Genomic DNA, 15137 nt, shown 5'->3' on the forward strand with positions numbered 1-15137 from the left:
TCTTAGCTACCGTATGCCTTTGGAATCAATGCATTTGGACCTGTATAGACTGAGTTGGACTAATTACAGCATAGTGTAATTTGTAAACCTGCAATTACGGTTCTGGTTTGGTATTCTGCATATTTGACCTAGTTGTGCTAGGATTTGGACTGAGTGGCCTTCTACATTGTTGTAGCCCTGTCTTTTAGCTTCGAAACGGTAGGTCTTGCACTTTCATCCGACCATCGTAGTGCTTTTGGCACCATTACCGCAAATGACGTCAAAACTGTTTTTCTGGTTTTGTGTTTAACTTTCATTTCCTTTCCCCAGCTTGTACTTGTACTACTTGGAGCTTGCTGAATGGCTGTTGGATGAACTTGTTGTTGTGTGTGTACCTTTGGGATGGAATGAGGAAATAATGAAGCCATGATGGCTGGAAAAGTAAGCAAATTCAGGGGAAGTGCTGTCCGAACTTTGAAAGGACTTGATTGCATTGAGTGTATGATGGATGATTGCTGAGCCATTGAGGTGAGTGTGAAAAACTATTTTCAAAGTTATTTTGGAACTGTTTCTTACATATCATGCGTGCTTGCATATCAGTGTCTTGTTATTATTGATTTTGCTTTCAATGATTGTTAAAACGAGTTTTCTAGGCGAGTGTGTACTTTATCGCACTCGACCTAAATAAATATGAAATTTTCAATGATTAATGATTAAATGCTACTTGCGCATGAATGTAAGCCTTTTGGGCTGAACTGGCCATTGCCCCTTGTTACCGGTCGTCTCGAGCCAGAAGCGGACTCGGTCGGGCGACTAGGAACTTTGGTGAACGTTTCGGTATACTCGAATATTACCTTGTAGGTTGGTGGAGCCTGGCCAAAAGCCAGGGACGGGGTGAATGAATGCTTGAATGAAAATAAATGAAATGAAATGACAGGAGAACGAACGTATCCTTTCACGAATGTTACTATCGCTTTCCATTGTAAATGTTTCTTGAATTATTGATACTCCATATTGAAATGACATCATTGAAATGAACTATTGTTAAACAGATTTGATTACTGATTTTACTGGTTACTCGCTGAGCTTCTAGCTCACCCCAAAATGTTTTATTCCCCTCCACAGGGCTCAAGGCGAAGGAAGGGCTTGTAGTGTTTATTCATGGATTATCTCATGTATGGACTGAATTTGGATTTCCTTTTGTGTAATCATTCATATTGGGATTGTATTGAACGTTTAGAATTGCTTGGATGTGTAATAGGCTAGTTTTGGACTTCCTCCTGTATAATAATTGGGATCATGGATCAGAGTGGCGCAGTGGAAGCGTGGACGCTTCGCTTTTGATATGTAAAGTTTGGAACCTTTGATTTATATTTGATATATATATATATCTTGAAATTCAATTGAGGACTTTAGTGAACGACTGAGTCCCGGCGAGAGTTGGGCAGGCGGCCCGCCGAACCCTCTGGTTCGCCTTAGGGGGATGTGGGGTCGTGACATAAAAGCACAAAAAATAATTAATAACACCTATGGTTTTTAATCTCCTCTTATTAAAACAAAATCTTGACCAATGGCATTGAATTTAATCATGAAAATAATTATATAATGTATGAAAAGAATAACGAAGTACACCTATCCTCATGTTATTGAGTTTTTTATTTTATTCTTTTACTAATTCTTAACCATTCCTCGAATAGGACTATACATAGGTGGTATAAAGATTTGGTAAACTTGAACAATATAAACAGTATGAAATGTGCCTTTTATAGATTTGTAAAAAAAATGTAGTGTACTATAATAAGTCAATAAAACAAAGAAAAATAATGCACTTAATATTTGATATTTTCACAGCTAAAAATAATTTTAAATAGCAAACTAATAGATAAGAAAGTTATTAGGGGGAAATGATTGGGTTGGATGATAAGGTGAGAGGAGTTATAAGTAAGAGATCATGGGTTTAAATCCTCTCACTTACAAAAAAAAAGAATATAGAAAAAAGAAAATGAACTTATTATTTGCTCAAATTATTAAAAAGTAACAAAAGAAAAATAATTTGGAAGAACTTTTACAACCTTGTATTTATGGAAAAAAATGTTCACTTAGCAGAAAATTAGAGCAACAACTCAATAACCTACTAAAACAGGAACTATATCTATGTCTTAATGCACCAATCATTAAAAAAAAGGAAAATGCCACTCAAAATAATTAATTCAAATTGGAGATAGGTCATTAATAAATTAATAGAAAATTGCCATGAAGTAAGAAAGTCCTAATTGTGTAGTTTTATTTTGAAAATAATTAAAATATGAAAGCCATGAGTTGATTGAAGGACAAAAAAAAAGAGTAAGAGATATGACATAATTAATTTGAATGCGTGTAAGATGGGTTATTAATAGATTAATAGAAAATTACTATGAATAAGAAATTGCAAAAAAACATTGTGTTTAATTAATAGCAGAAAAAAAAAAGAAACAATAGCAATAAATGATCAAACCAATCATAGAATGTCAAAACATGATTGAAGATCATCCAAAAATGAAGTTATTGAATTGATCGAAAAATATTACCATGAATAAGAATGTCCAAAAATAATTGTATTTAATTGTTAGTACAAATAATGATCATTCCAATCGTAGGATGTCAGAACACGAATATATATATATATATATATATATGTATGTATGTACACATATATATATATATAATTTACTGTTTCGTAAAATAGATAGCAGAATAATCTAAAAGAAATGTGCTAAGTGCATCTAATAGTGTAAGAATGATAACGGGGCCTGTCTATATTTTAATATAGTATAATATATATGTATATTTTTATCTGTACAATATGAAATAAATGTTAAGTTGTTATTGTTATTATATAAATATATTATATAAAATAAGTAACATGTTATGTTGTTATAATAAAATAATGTAATTTTTTTTGCTAAAATTTCAAAAGAATAATTAATAAAACTATTAATAGATCTATATAAATTGAAAAGTTAAATTAAATAATAATAATAATAATAATGACAGTGGGACAGAACGAATGCACCTATGGGGGCAGTGGGGCAGGGTGGGGACAGGACAAGGGCAAAGAGAACTTTTGTTTAAAGAATGTATATAAACCGGGAAGAGAATGCCAAAACATGGTCGTCCTCCATGTGCATTGCACGTGGTTTTGTGTGAGAATTTTTTTGTTTTGATGAATATTCTTTGGTGTGTTGGAATCCAAAAGAGACTAATAGAAAGGCTCTTCTTTTGTTGTCTTGGAAGTTGGAACGAAAAAGGTTTTGCATGTATGTATGAAAAGCATAAAAAAGCAAAGCATGCATCTGTTCGGACTCTCTGTCCAATGTGCCAAGTAACACGTTTCACCGCCGCCCCTCTCAGAAACTTTCTCAAAGTCTCTCACTTCTCAAATTTTTTTCCCCTGCTCTTCGGTTGCCCACCAGAACAGAATAGAAAAAAGGCAGATGACTCCTTTGTCTCACCCATTTCTCCTCACTTCTTTGTTAATGGCCGATTCCTCTCAAGCTCTCTATTCAAATAATAGTAAAGAGGAAACAAAGATGAAGGGGGAAGATGTTTGATTCATCTCAGTCATCTAAATCATTTTTTTCCCCAAATGTAATCATGGTAAACTTTCACCCTTTTTGCCTATGTTTAATGTCCTTGTTTTCTTTCTTTTTTTTCGGTAACATTTTCCTTCTTTGTTTTGATTCAGTCTCTCCAAACGATGGAGCAAGAACCATCGTCCCTCTACTAAGATGTGGAAAAATCTGATATAGGTACCCATCATATCTAGAATTTTTTCCCTTCATAAACAATTTTGTTGACAGATTTCATTTTTTGTGGGTTTTGTTGGATTTTTTTCAGAAATATGTGTCCATTTATTGTTTATTTAAAGTTTGCGATTTAGGTTTGAGAATTTATTAAAAGGTAAGGTTTGTATGACCTCATTTCTTATTTTATTGCGCATATATTTTATCTATTTTTTTCTTTCTTCTACTTTCTCCTGAGCTTAGAGCATTTCAAACCATTAATGAAAAATTTTAGGAGGTCTAAAAGGAAAAAAGGGAAAAATTTGAAAGGTTCTTTTGACGTGAGTTGTTTACTATTTTTAATTTCCAATGGTAAAATTCAAGCTGAACAAATAATTTTATTGTTTGACAAGTAAATATGAAATGCAAAATTTTTTCTTTCCATTATGCCCTAATTACTTACTCTCTTGCAATAAGTTTTATATGTCCTTTCTTCCTAATATTTCTTTGGCACATAGCATCTCAGACCATTATTGACAAATTTTAGATAATTTCTTCTCATGTGAATTTCTACCCTATTCTTATATATCAATGGTGGAATTCAAGTTTAAAACGTAATACCTTTACCTTTCAACCAATATTTTTTCTTCAGCAAGAATAACATGCAAATGTCTCGCTGTTGGAGATCCTGTTTTCTTGGCACCTTTTTTTTCCTTTTAGATTTGTTATTAGTTTTTTTTTCCAGTGTTGTAGTTGCATGTTTGAAGATTTTGTCATGGATTACTAACAGTCCTTAGTGGATGAATGGTAAGTTTTATGGAACTGAAAAGTACTTGTTATATATTTTCTTTTGATCGATAAAGAAAATAGTTAGCCATCTTTCTTTGAATTTGAGGGATTTCTCAATTTTATGTGGTACTTTAAGGCTGTAAATTTTGGCTCTTGTGCAATATAGCAGAAGGTTACTCTATTCCCTAAGTTTGTTCTTGAGCATGGTAAATGTTCAATGCATTTTGGTTGGCTTTGCTTTAGGTTTTACTCCCTAGCTCTTTCGAATGATCAAGAACAAATGGTCGTTTTTGCAAGGGGGCGAGGACGTTTTTGCTTGCATGGTGCTAGATAATTATCCCATTTACCAAGCTTTTATTGTCTCCCAACGAGGCTAGAATCATTGGAGTTCATAGTCAGCTTTCCTAATACAACCTGAGAACCTAAATTGTATCCTACCCTGTTTCTTTAGGAAATGCTCTCTCTACCTCTCTCTACATCAGAGACACACACTACATCCTGTTTTTTTTTTTTTTAATTTCCTTCTATAGTTTCCTTTTTCTGTTTTTAAATAGACTAATAGGTCATCTACATGGTTTTCTAAACACCATCAAATGTTCAAACATGTTAGAGATGCTACCTCGATTTGTTGACTTGATATATGATGAATCAAGAAGCCAATTATATTTTAAGAGATGCCATGCACCTACTTAGATCAGAAGTTGTAGTGGTTTTACTGAAAAATGTTGTTCACATTTTGGTTGTTGATTATTATAGAAATTGACTACTGTCACATTGGCTAAGGTCCTAAGGATGACTTGAGACGTGGTGAAGAGGAGGATGATGATGATGTTGCTATTCAAGAAAAGGCAAGGCAGCGAGATGATTGGAAAAATGTTAACCTACATCGTGTTGGCAATCAGAAGCTCAATTCTTATAGAGATTATTTTCATGTGGATGGTAATTCTTGTAATGTTAGTCTTGTATCTTAAAGATAAATAGATAATTTTAACTTCAGTAGCAGTGAAAGTCTAAATTATCCATTTCTTAGCTTTTATCATACATTTGTTTTAGTAAATAATAATTCAAATACAACAGACTTATTTCTTTTCTGTGAATATCAAAATTGACCTGTGTCCAGCTATTATTCAATTGTGGATTAACCCTACTAAACATCCTATAACAAAAAATATTATTCTAATTTATGACTTAGTTTTTGTTAAAAGATTAACACATTAACACACTTAAAAAATATTATGCAATTTTTTTCATATATAATATTCATAACTATTAGCCAAAACTGGGTTGGGCACAATTATAATTTTCCACCATGCGCAAGCATGGTGAACATCTGCTAGTAGAACGGAATGAGGACACTACCTTTTGTAGAACGGAATGAGGACACTACCTTCTTCTACGGTTCTACCCTAACACCGCCTAGCTACTATCCCTAACTGCGGAGTGCGGACACTACCTTTTTTGAAAGAAAAAAAAAACAAAAAATTCAAAGACATGGTCCAAACAAAAGACATGAGATACGATTCAGCCCAGTTGTGACAACTGCTAAAGGACCCAAGAACACAAATGAAAATTACTCGTCTAAATCACGGCCCAGTTGTGCAGAAGAAATTAGCCCTATCAAAGGAAAAAAAAAACCCTAACTTGAGAACGATTTACTTATAAATTAAATCTCACAACAGACATTTCTAAAACTCAGGTGTTCGCCTAGGGTTTCTTTAGGGTTTCCTTCCTTCCATGGTACTTTTTCTATGCCCCTTCAATCCCTCATTTTTTTTAATCTATGTTTATATGCATAAATATTACCGTATTTGATGGTTATTGATGTTTGTATTTGTTTTTTTTTTCCCTTTTTTATGGATGAAAGGGAAAAGGAACAGGTAGTTTTGGTAAGAGAAGGAACAAAACACACACACTGTGTGTGAGATGTGGGCGGCGGAGCTTCCACCTGCAGAAGAGTCGTTGTGCTTCATGTGGTTACCCTGCAGCTCGTCTTCGGAAATGTATATTCACTAATCTCAGTTTTCATTTATTTCTGTTTTAAAATTAACTTTTTTGATGACATGAAAAAAATAACTTCTTATGCATATGGGATTTGTTTTACTGTCGTTCAGTTTTTTTTCCTGTTTATGTTTTATTTCCATGTTGTTGAGATGAGACTATTTAGGAAAGATTAATTAGAAATGTAAATGGTGAAGGCTTGGAGGGAAACTGATTTTAGCTAGAATTAAGACGAAGATGGATTTTGAGGGTTTAGAAAATGGAAATTGTCTGTTATATGCATCAAAATTGGGTATTGTCAATTGATTAGCTTTTGTTATGGTTATTTTCTTTTTGGGTATCTGTACTCAAAATGGGCAAAAAGTGCGGAAGATGCTTATTTTGCTATGTCTAAATAGCTAAATGGAACTTTCTTATGATGTGACCATTTTCGTAGATATCTTTCTTTCACGGTGAGGGCTTCCCATTTTGACATTAATTTCTTTTTAAATGGACAGAAATGCCTCATTTTTCAATTCAGGGTTTGTTCCCCTTTGCTTCATGTAGATGTCATATTTGTTACTAGAGTGCAGTGCCTCTTTGAGTAGCCATATGAACAATTTAGGAGTTTCATATTTGGCTTAGTTAAGAGGCATATAATGAAATGTGGATTCAAAATATCTTAAGGTATTTTGGGTCTTTGAAGGCCTTTTGAGGGGACTCTTTGCACTCTATAAAGTGTCCTCCAAGCAGCCTTAGACATTCTTTATGGCTCCCCCCCCCCTTTTTTCCCTATAGGGATGTTTATTTGCAAGAAATATCAATAGTATTGGCTTCTGTCTTTGAGTCATATTTGCTGTTCCTTCCTATTTTTGAATCTGTTAGTCTTTCTATGTGTATAACCTGCTGAACATGGTCGCCTCTTGAATAACCGGAAGGTGCTGCAACTGCACACAAGCTGTTCGGTTCAGACAGAGGCGCATAAGAAGAGAGACTTGAGTCTTTCCGTGAATCAGTTTGAGGGTAGGGAACATTTTTTGTCCTGTTCCTTTCCTAGATAGATTCAAACATTTCTATCACTCGCAAGTGTTAGGTAAATGCACATTGCAATCCATCTGCTTTTTTTTTATTGAGTTTAAGAGTGTCCTGAGTGCTGATGGTGAAGTTTATGGTTTTCTGCATGTCTGTAGTGCCATTAGATCGCAAGGCTTCACTATCTGGTTGCCAGAACAAATTAGTTTCTGACCAACTCGTTCCCTTGAAGCGAAATTGGGTGTGCTGCTCTTCCATATCTCTTCTTTGGCAACTCTGTTATTGTCTTTGAAGAACACTGGGGCAGCTACATCTTGTATTTCTTGTATGTACATGCTTTTTTTATGATTTAGTCAGGAAGTGATTGAACAACGATGATGAGTATATACAGACCTGTAATGAGTTGCGAATATGATCGCAGTTTTTTATGAACATCTAAGGGACTGAGTTTGTTTAAAATTCTTCCTGTTCTAACTCTGTAGTTCCTCAAATCCTCCTAATCATTTTTTTCCTTTGCTTGGTTTTTATTGGTTTACACAGTCTCATACCATGTGTTGAACTATTTAAAGTGAAGCCAGAGAATTGTTTCTCTCGCTATCCAGTGCTTCAATTGTGGAGCATTTGGACGTTGGGAAACTACATCTTTTCAAATGGTTGATGTCCATTTGGAACTTTGATTTCTTGTTTTCTATAGATATAAAACTGGAGAATCACTCGACCATTAATGATTTTCTTGGTTTTCATTTGGCTAAAATGTTTTAAAGGTTTTAAAGATGCAAGACCGTTTTCAATTATAGGCAATTACCAGTCAACAGGAAAATAATACTGTTTGCTTTTGTATTAAGGATGGAAGATTTATATGAGAATTAACTTAGGATTTGGATATTTCTTGTGCGCTTTTGTACATTGAACCTTGCAGATACAGTTCATTCAGTCCCGACATTAGGCTAAACTGCATGGTTGAAGTTTTGATAATTCAATGTTTATTCTTTTGCGTGGCATTCAGATAATTGGAGCATCAAGGCAATTCGAAGAAAGACCACTGGAACAGGCCGTATGAGGTACCTACGTCATGTTGCTGTTAGGTTCAAAAGTAACTTCAGAGAAGGTATGGGTCTATACATCTATGTACTGTTTTAGGTGGAGTTCTTTTTAGCATATCAGTATCTGACTCATAATTCTTGATCTTTTTAGGTACTGTAGCAGCACCAAGAAAGAAGGTAGCAGCTGATGCAGCATCATAAACCTGAAAGGCTGTTGCAGTTTTGTTTAGTTTCACTCGTCTTTCTGAGGATCAATGTAGGTCATTTTGAATCTTCTGGCTGTTGCTATCTGTTGTAAACATTAACAAATTCAATCATATGTACAGAATCACTGATTAGGGATGGCTTTTACAGGAATGCAGATAAAAGAAATGTTCTTTTAATTGGTTTTAATTGCTTTCTGGGTGGGTGTCTGCACGAGCTCTTGTTGTCTACTTATCTTATCGAGAGTATTATTTTTTAATTAATTCTTGTGACATTGTTAAGTTCACATCTGGACGTCTGTGCGGGCAACAGATGTCTTGTCTTGTGATGAATCTGTTGACTCAGTGCAATTCCTTGAAAATGTTAAACTTCGTGGTGACTTGTGGTTCAACATACTAGGTTGCCACTTCAGGTTGCCCTTTGCTTGAATACGTACATAGGATTTTTTATTTGGAATGGTAAGAAATTGTTTTTCCAGATAACAGGCAAGAGTCAATCCCATTTTGGTTATCCGGTTATAACTTGTCAAGTCTTAAGAGCAACCGGCGACAAACTTAGAAATGCTATTCCTGCCACCTTGAAGCCACACGGTGCTTCCGCAGCCATGAGCTCATTTAATGAAATTGCGATTAAAATCCAGTTGAGATAACCTCATCATTTGTAAATGCTGTAAATGAAGATAATACATAGAATAACAGGTTTGGCTTTCTCGTTACAGGGCTTAGTTCATCATTTAAATCTCCTATTTTAACATTCTTGCCAAAAGAAACAGAAAAGCGTCTTTATACAATTACATAACCCACCTAAGTCACCTTCCTTCGACCAGCAAGATTAATGCCAAATTCAGTTGACCACTTCATATGATCCAGAACATCTATCATCTGCGCCCTTTCACAAAGATTTCGCACTACCAAGCATCATTCTTCAATCTCAAGGATCAAATCATGGCATCTATTGACTCCATTTTCTTGCTATCAGCTGGCATTCAGATGCTCCGTACACGACGAGGATGCTATAGACCCAATCATATCTGGTTCTCCAGAGCATTTAACAAGGCATGGGAAGAATTAGGATGCTATAGACCCAACCATATTCCGGTTGTCCAGTGCATTTAACAAAAGCATGGGATGAATTAATTACAAGCTACACTTCCCAGAGGGAATGCTTACATTCCCAGAGGGAATGCTTACATTTGAGAGGTTGATTCGAACTTCAGTGCTTGAGCCAGTAGTTCCTTAGCTGAGACATATGCAACAGTATCTCATCTCGGCCTTGATTGGTTATGCTGCTGGTCAAAATCCAAGGAGGGGCAGTTTGGAAAAATTCACGTATCAACTCCTGAAAATTTTGAATATTTTCCTCAGGTCTTCGCCCTCCATTCTTTTTCTTTTTCCGCTTGTCACATTTGGTAAACACTAAAGTCATGGGTATCTGAAACCAATGGAATATATTTCTCAACACGAGCAAACGAGACAACGAAGAATGATAGCCTCAAGAGAAATGAGGTAAGACACAAATGAACTATGAACACTTGACTAGTTCCCCACCAGAAAAAAACTTACCAATCATGAGAATTCAGGACATTGATTGCATTCTAAAAAGTTAACAAGATAGAAGAGCAGATGGTCACACTCAGGTAAAACTACTATACAATGGATATCTTGCAAATTTTTTCTGCTTTTCATTTTCACTTTAGGGATGGATGTGCGGACATGGTGGGGGCATAAAACCAAGTTGAATAAAGTGCTATTAAGTGAAACAGATAATTCAAGAGAAGGCCCATCTTGACTACTTTGTCTTGAGACCCATAAGAGGAAAAAACAATTACAAGAAATTCCTCGTCTACTTGTCATTTTGTAATTTAGATGAAAGGAGAAACTAAAGTGATCGAATCACCTGATTCCATCCCAGCCAACTAGCATACTCGAGATCAATTGTTTTAGCAGGAATACTAGCATCTATCAAGAGAAACACTGAAACAAGATTTGGCCGGTTTAGGAAATAATCTTTGGTGAACTTATCCCAGTCTGTTCGCAATTCCTGAGGTGCAGCTGCATACCTATCCAATATAGCACAATATTTTTCAATCATAAGATAAGACCAACTATAGTCGATAGAGATGAATACAATGAACTAGATCAGAAAATATAGCTTCCAAGACAACCTAAATTGACTTCAATCTAAAATTTGGGTTGTGGAGTTGGGCGATAAAACAGTATTGAATCATCCTTGAGTCACTAGTTAGTAGCATTCTTTCAATGTTCTTCTCAGGGAAATAAACAAATAAAAAAAAAACACAAAACACATAAGCACACTCTATTCCTAATATTTGATAGACTAGGGCTTCTGCTAGAATGCACTTAGAACATTATACCTAAAGGCACTCCACTGTAGGAAAGCATGCATCAGGAATGGTCAAAGGGAGTAGAATCACCTTGCGGCCAGAGTCACCATAGTATAGAGAATATGTATATCAAATAGTTATGCTGGCCTGAAGTGCTCATGATTTACAGAAACCATTTATCAGCATGGGTAAGTTGGGACTTATTTTTAACTGTCTTTTGATGCAATTGTGGTCATTAACAACGCTCATGAAAGGAACCTCCAAATGAAAGAGGCAGCTAAAAAATGTAATAGCTATATAGTCAAAATTAAGTTTGTTCATTCAGGTTATAATATGCCCAGCCTATCTTAGCATGAAACAAACATCAGTAAGACTTTTTCACAATGTTAGCAAAATGGATGACATATGGAGAGTCCACAAATCTCATTTCACAAACAACGGGTTTCAATACCAAATTGAGTAGGCAAAACCATAACCTTTCTCCTTTGGGAGAAAAAGCTGTGAGAAATACTTTTTAACCGTGGTAATGAGACCTTCTAGAAAAGTTTGGAAATAAAATTGAAATTCCTAGCATAGTTTTAAACACATCTAAATTATTGTCAGATAAAAGCCACAGAGCAGTATAACAACCAGTCTTGTTTATAACAAGATTTCATAGCAGTCAGAGAAAGCAACCATCAAACATGTGATTTTGACTGCAAGATCTCCTTGTTAAAAGATAATGCAGTTGACATAAAGCACTTCTTGAAGCATGCACTAAGAATAATTTAGATCAATGAGATCCTAGCATCCATAAGTCAAACTATTAATAGTTTTTATATTGACAAAAGTCTAACAGTCTAGAAAGTTTGTTTAAACAATAATGCATGACAGGTTTTCAGACAAATTATGGTTTCCTATCCTTCTGGTTTTGCAGGTTACAATAAATGAGAATACCAATTAAGCAATAACAAGAATGTTTTTGCCGTACTGTTCACACTGCAGTCAAATCACCTGAGGCATAATTTGTTAATTGTCTAAATATTACATTGGACATGCAGGAAGAGGATCTTTTTTGTACCCAAAACAGGAAGTGAGATAGAGGAGCAGAATTTGGCAGTCAGTCGGCATGAACTTAGCTCTCTCATTTAGTTTTTGATTTATAAATGGCAAGTCATCTAAGTCAGACTAATAAGGGTGCTTCTTAATGCTCGGCAATTTTTCAAACTTTGCTAAGTGTCAGACCTAGTATTGGCAACAAGCTGACAACATTGAGATACTAGGTACAAAAAAAACCAGCAGTTTTTCTAAATATTAAGCATCTTCAGGTAAAATGAAAAATATCAGGGACAAAAGATGCAATAACGGTAGCTAAATGCATATGCAACATTGGTAAAAGACAGCTGCAAGGCTTCATTCCAAGACTACACTTTTGCTGCAAAATAATTCTTAGTTCTGTCTGTCATATGTGAAATGTGCAGACTTGCCACCTCCAGTATCATGTTTAGCTGCCAACTTGTACAAAACTTAAGCTACAAGAGATGAAGAATCAGTATATTTGACTTCAATAAGATGTCCATCAGATGGTAATAATGCCACCATGAACTCAAATTCGATTGGCTGCCTAGCTAACAAAAATCTCAATCAATTCTAATTGATGTTTCAGCTAAATTTGAAGAATCCACAACATAAGTATTTGAAGTAAATTAGTGATTCATTAGTCTCTAATACATTCAAACTTAGACTGGAAAAAGAATTTTTCACAAAAAGATGGGGAGCATAATGCAATATCGAGCCCTTACAGCCAAGGCAAGGAGTTTGAAAGTACTCAGTGACAATATCTGCTTCAAGCTTCTAATGTTTCTGGCCAGGGAATAACTTTTATGCTCAACCTTTTATGTTATATGGAGAACTTTACTTTAGATGACTTGGTTATAAATCTACTACAAAAAATAAATAGGATATTTAGATATATTTGACCAGATTCAGATAATCTAATTACAGGCTGGAGACTGACATATCCATGATAAGAATGTTTGACAATAAAAAATTGGCGTTTAAGTTGCTATGCTGTTAGTTACGAAATTAATGATAGAGCAGAACCTACGTAGTTAATTTCTTGCATTAATTGCAGTAAATATAAAACCATCTTCTGAAACTTAATAAGAGATAGGAAGAAAGATTATGTGGTAAATTCCATACCCATAACCAGGCAAATCCACAAGGTACCAGTTATTATTGATCTTAAAATGGTTAATACACTGTGTTTTTCCTGCAAAATAAACATGTAAAGATGTAACTCAGCAAGACAACACATTCATGGATGACAAGAAACAAGTAGTTTTATAACAAGCTTCTAAAACACAGTTAACCATAACAAAGGAGAAGTATAAGGAATTTCAACTAAAGCAGTTTGATGGCATGAACCAATAATAGCAGAAATTACTCCATCTGCTTCTAAATCTTAGCATGCTATAGCCAACAACCTAACCAATTTGGATGTATTGCTAAACATTGATTTTAAAGTTAACTGCGATTAATATATCTGTATCTCAATTCCGATACATGAAGTATTTTCGTTCTGCAATTTTTCTGCATAATTGACCTTCTCATAGCTCCAGCTTCAGATCAAACCCTTACCTGAACATTAATGCTCTAGCATTCTTTGCCCCATTATGCCTCTCACAAACATGTACTCTGTATAGTGTTCATTATGCTGTCAATCAGTTTCCGTTTCATCTATTCGAAGAATCTCCGCTTTATCTTCACATAATTGTCAAGAAAAATCTTTTTATAAATGATGCATGTTTTTCAGTAAGGACCAAATGTAGCCAGTTAAGGGCATCATATTTTTAATTAACTAGACTAATATGACTTTACCCCGATTTTGGCATGCTTACAATCTATTATAACTTGCTCATTGTATCGGACAAGTGACAACCACTCATTTCAAGGATCATACACCTAATCTTGCAATTCAAAAGGTTTCAAAATCCTGAAACAAATCAAACAAGCTTCTGACTGGGGGAACCTATTACCTACTTAACCAGCTTAATACTGAAATTAGCACCAAGTGAAACAGTAAGCTTTTGTCATTCAATGAGTTCAGAATGAACAAACAAAAAGAAATGCAAGATTTTATGAGCAGAATCAAAAGAATATGCAATTACATCGTAAAATCAATTTAAATACCGTAAGCAACAAACCACATACCAGGCTTCTTCGAGGTGAGAGCAAGACGTTTTCGTCTAACAAGCGAATTAAGAAGCGAGGATTTCCCCACATTAGACCGCCCGACAAGAGCAAATTCAGGCAATCCATCAGTAGGACATTCTTCAGTTTTAACACTGCTCTTTATGAACTCAGCACAGTCAACTTGAGCATCAGAAGCATACTTGCTAAGCACAATGTTAGAGCCCTTCAAAACTCTGCTACTCAAAGGGGTTGTCAAGGAAGAAACATCAGTATCAGGGGGCAAAAACAGCTTTTCAAGGGATAGCTCAATCTGAGGTGTTTCAACAAATTTTTCTTGGTTTCTTGATTCTTGCAATGTGGAGGAGTTTTTCTCCGGGGTTTTGGTGAAAAGGGTTGTTGACAAAGGCTTCGATAGGAGTGTGGAGTTGATGAAAAACTGTTTCTTTGGTGTTTTGGAGATGAAGAATTGGGTCAGAGGTGAAGTGACGATTGGTAACCAGTGAGATTGGAGTCTTGGAAGATTGGAGACAATCATTTGTTTCTTTGGAGCTGAAGAGTTGGATTTTGGTCTCAGGGCTCTCAGGTTGCTTTGCGGGTTAAACCTTGGAAAATAGATTTGAGGACCCAAAAAATACAAAAGAATAAATAAAAAGAATCACAGAAAAAATTTTAAAAAAAAATAAAAGAATTGCAGAATAATTAGTTTCAATCAGATCCTTCAAAATACCCAGAAGTTTTAATTGAGCTCCCTAAAGTGAAAGAATTTTTATTTAACCCTACAAACAAGAGACTTTTTTTTTTCCCAAAAATTTGGCCATCATTGCATTTTTTTTT

The 15137-nt window shown here is 34.9% G+C and overlaps 2 protein-coding genes, 1 long non-coding RNA gene and 4 other non-coding genes across 8 annotated transcripts; 6 read left to right on the forward strand and 1 right to left on the reverse strand.

Annotated features, from left to right (window-relative positions):
- The first annotated feature begins 3453 nt into the window (after nucleotides 1–3453).
- LOC113779088 lies at nucleotides 3454–5525 on the forward strand. The gene is made up of 3 exons (XR_003469435.1): nucleotides 3454–3615; nucleotides 3704–3767; nucleotides 5313–5525. It is a non-coding gene; the product is annotated as an uncharacterized LOC113779088 (long non-coding RNA).
- Nucleotides 5526–6155: 630 nt separating this feature from the next.
- On the forward strand, nucleotides 6156–8974 carry LOC113779872 (60S ribosomal protein L37-3-like). The gene is made up of 4 exons (XM_027325636.1): nucleotides 6156–6266; nucleotides 6394–6529; nucleotides 8545–8646; nucleotides 8733–8974. Exons 1-4 carry the CDS (start codon nucleotides 6264–6266, stop codon nucleotides 8780–8782), a joined length of 291 nt encoding a protein of 96 aa, XP_027181437.1. The 5' UTR covers nucleotides 6156–6263; the 3' UTR covers nucleotides 8783–8974.
- LOC113781828 lies at nucleotides 7141–7271 on the forward strand. The gene has a single exon (XR_003469731.1). It is a non-coding gene; the product is annotated as a small nucleolar RNA U19 (small nucleolar RNA).
- Nucleotides 7422–7579, forward strand: LOC113781834. Its single transcript, XR_003469737.1, has one exon. It is a non-coding gene; the product is annotated as a small nucleolar RNA snoR138 (small nucleolar RNA).
- LOC113781846 lies at nucleotides 7906–7992 on the forward strand. Its single transcript, XR_003469745.1, has one exon. It is a non-coding gene; the product is annotated as a small nucleolar RNA SNORD25 (small nucleolar RNA).
- On the forward strand, nucleotides 8030–8182 carry LOC113781833. Its single transcript, XR_003469736.1, has one exon. It is a non-coding gene; the product is annotated as a small nucleolar RNA snoR136 (small nucleolar RNA).
- A 429-nt stretch (nucleotides 8975–9403) lies between the features above and the next one.
- On the reverse strand, nucleotides 9404–14899 carry LOC113781537 (GTP-binding protein At2g22870-like). 2 transcript variants are annotated; one of them, XM_027327494.1, is made up of 5 exons: nucleotides 14322–14899; nucleotides 13311–13380; nucleotides 10682–10844; nucleotides 9997–10216; nucleotides 9404–9746 (listed from the first exon to the last, which is right to left on the reverse strand). In XM_027327494.1, exons 1-4 carry the CDS (start codon nucleotides 14836–14838, stop codon nucleotides 9998–10000), a joined length of 969 nt encoding a protein of 322 aa, XP_027183295.1. In that variant the 5' UTR covers nucleotides 14839–14899; the 3' UTR covers nucleotides 9404–9746; nucleotide 9997. The 2 variants fall into 2 exon arrangements, with proteins under 2 accessions (XP_027183295.1, XP_027183294.1); XM_027327493.1 differs by having other exon boundaries at nucleotides 9404–9815; nucleotides 9976–10216.
- Nucleotides 14900–15137: the final 238 nt, after the last annotated feature.

Source organism: Coffea eugenioides, chromosome 8 (assembly GCF_003713205.1).
Source record: "Coffea eugenioides isolate CCC68of chromosome 8, Ceug_1.0, whole genome shotgun sequence".
Taxonomy (NCBI): Eukaryota; Viridiplantae; Streptophyta; class Magnoliopsida; order Gentianales; family Rubiaceae; genus Coffea; species Coffea eugenioides.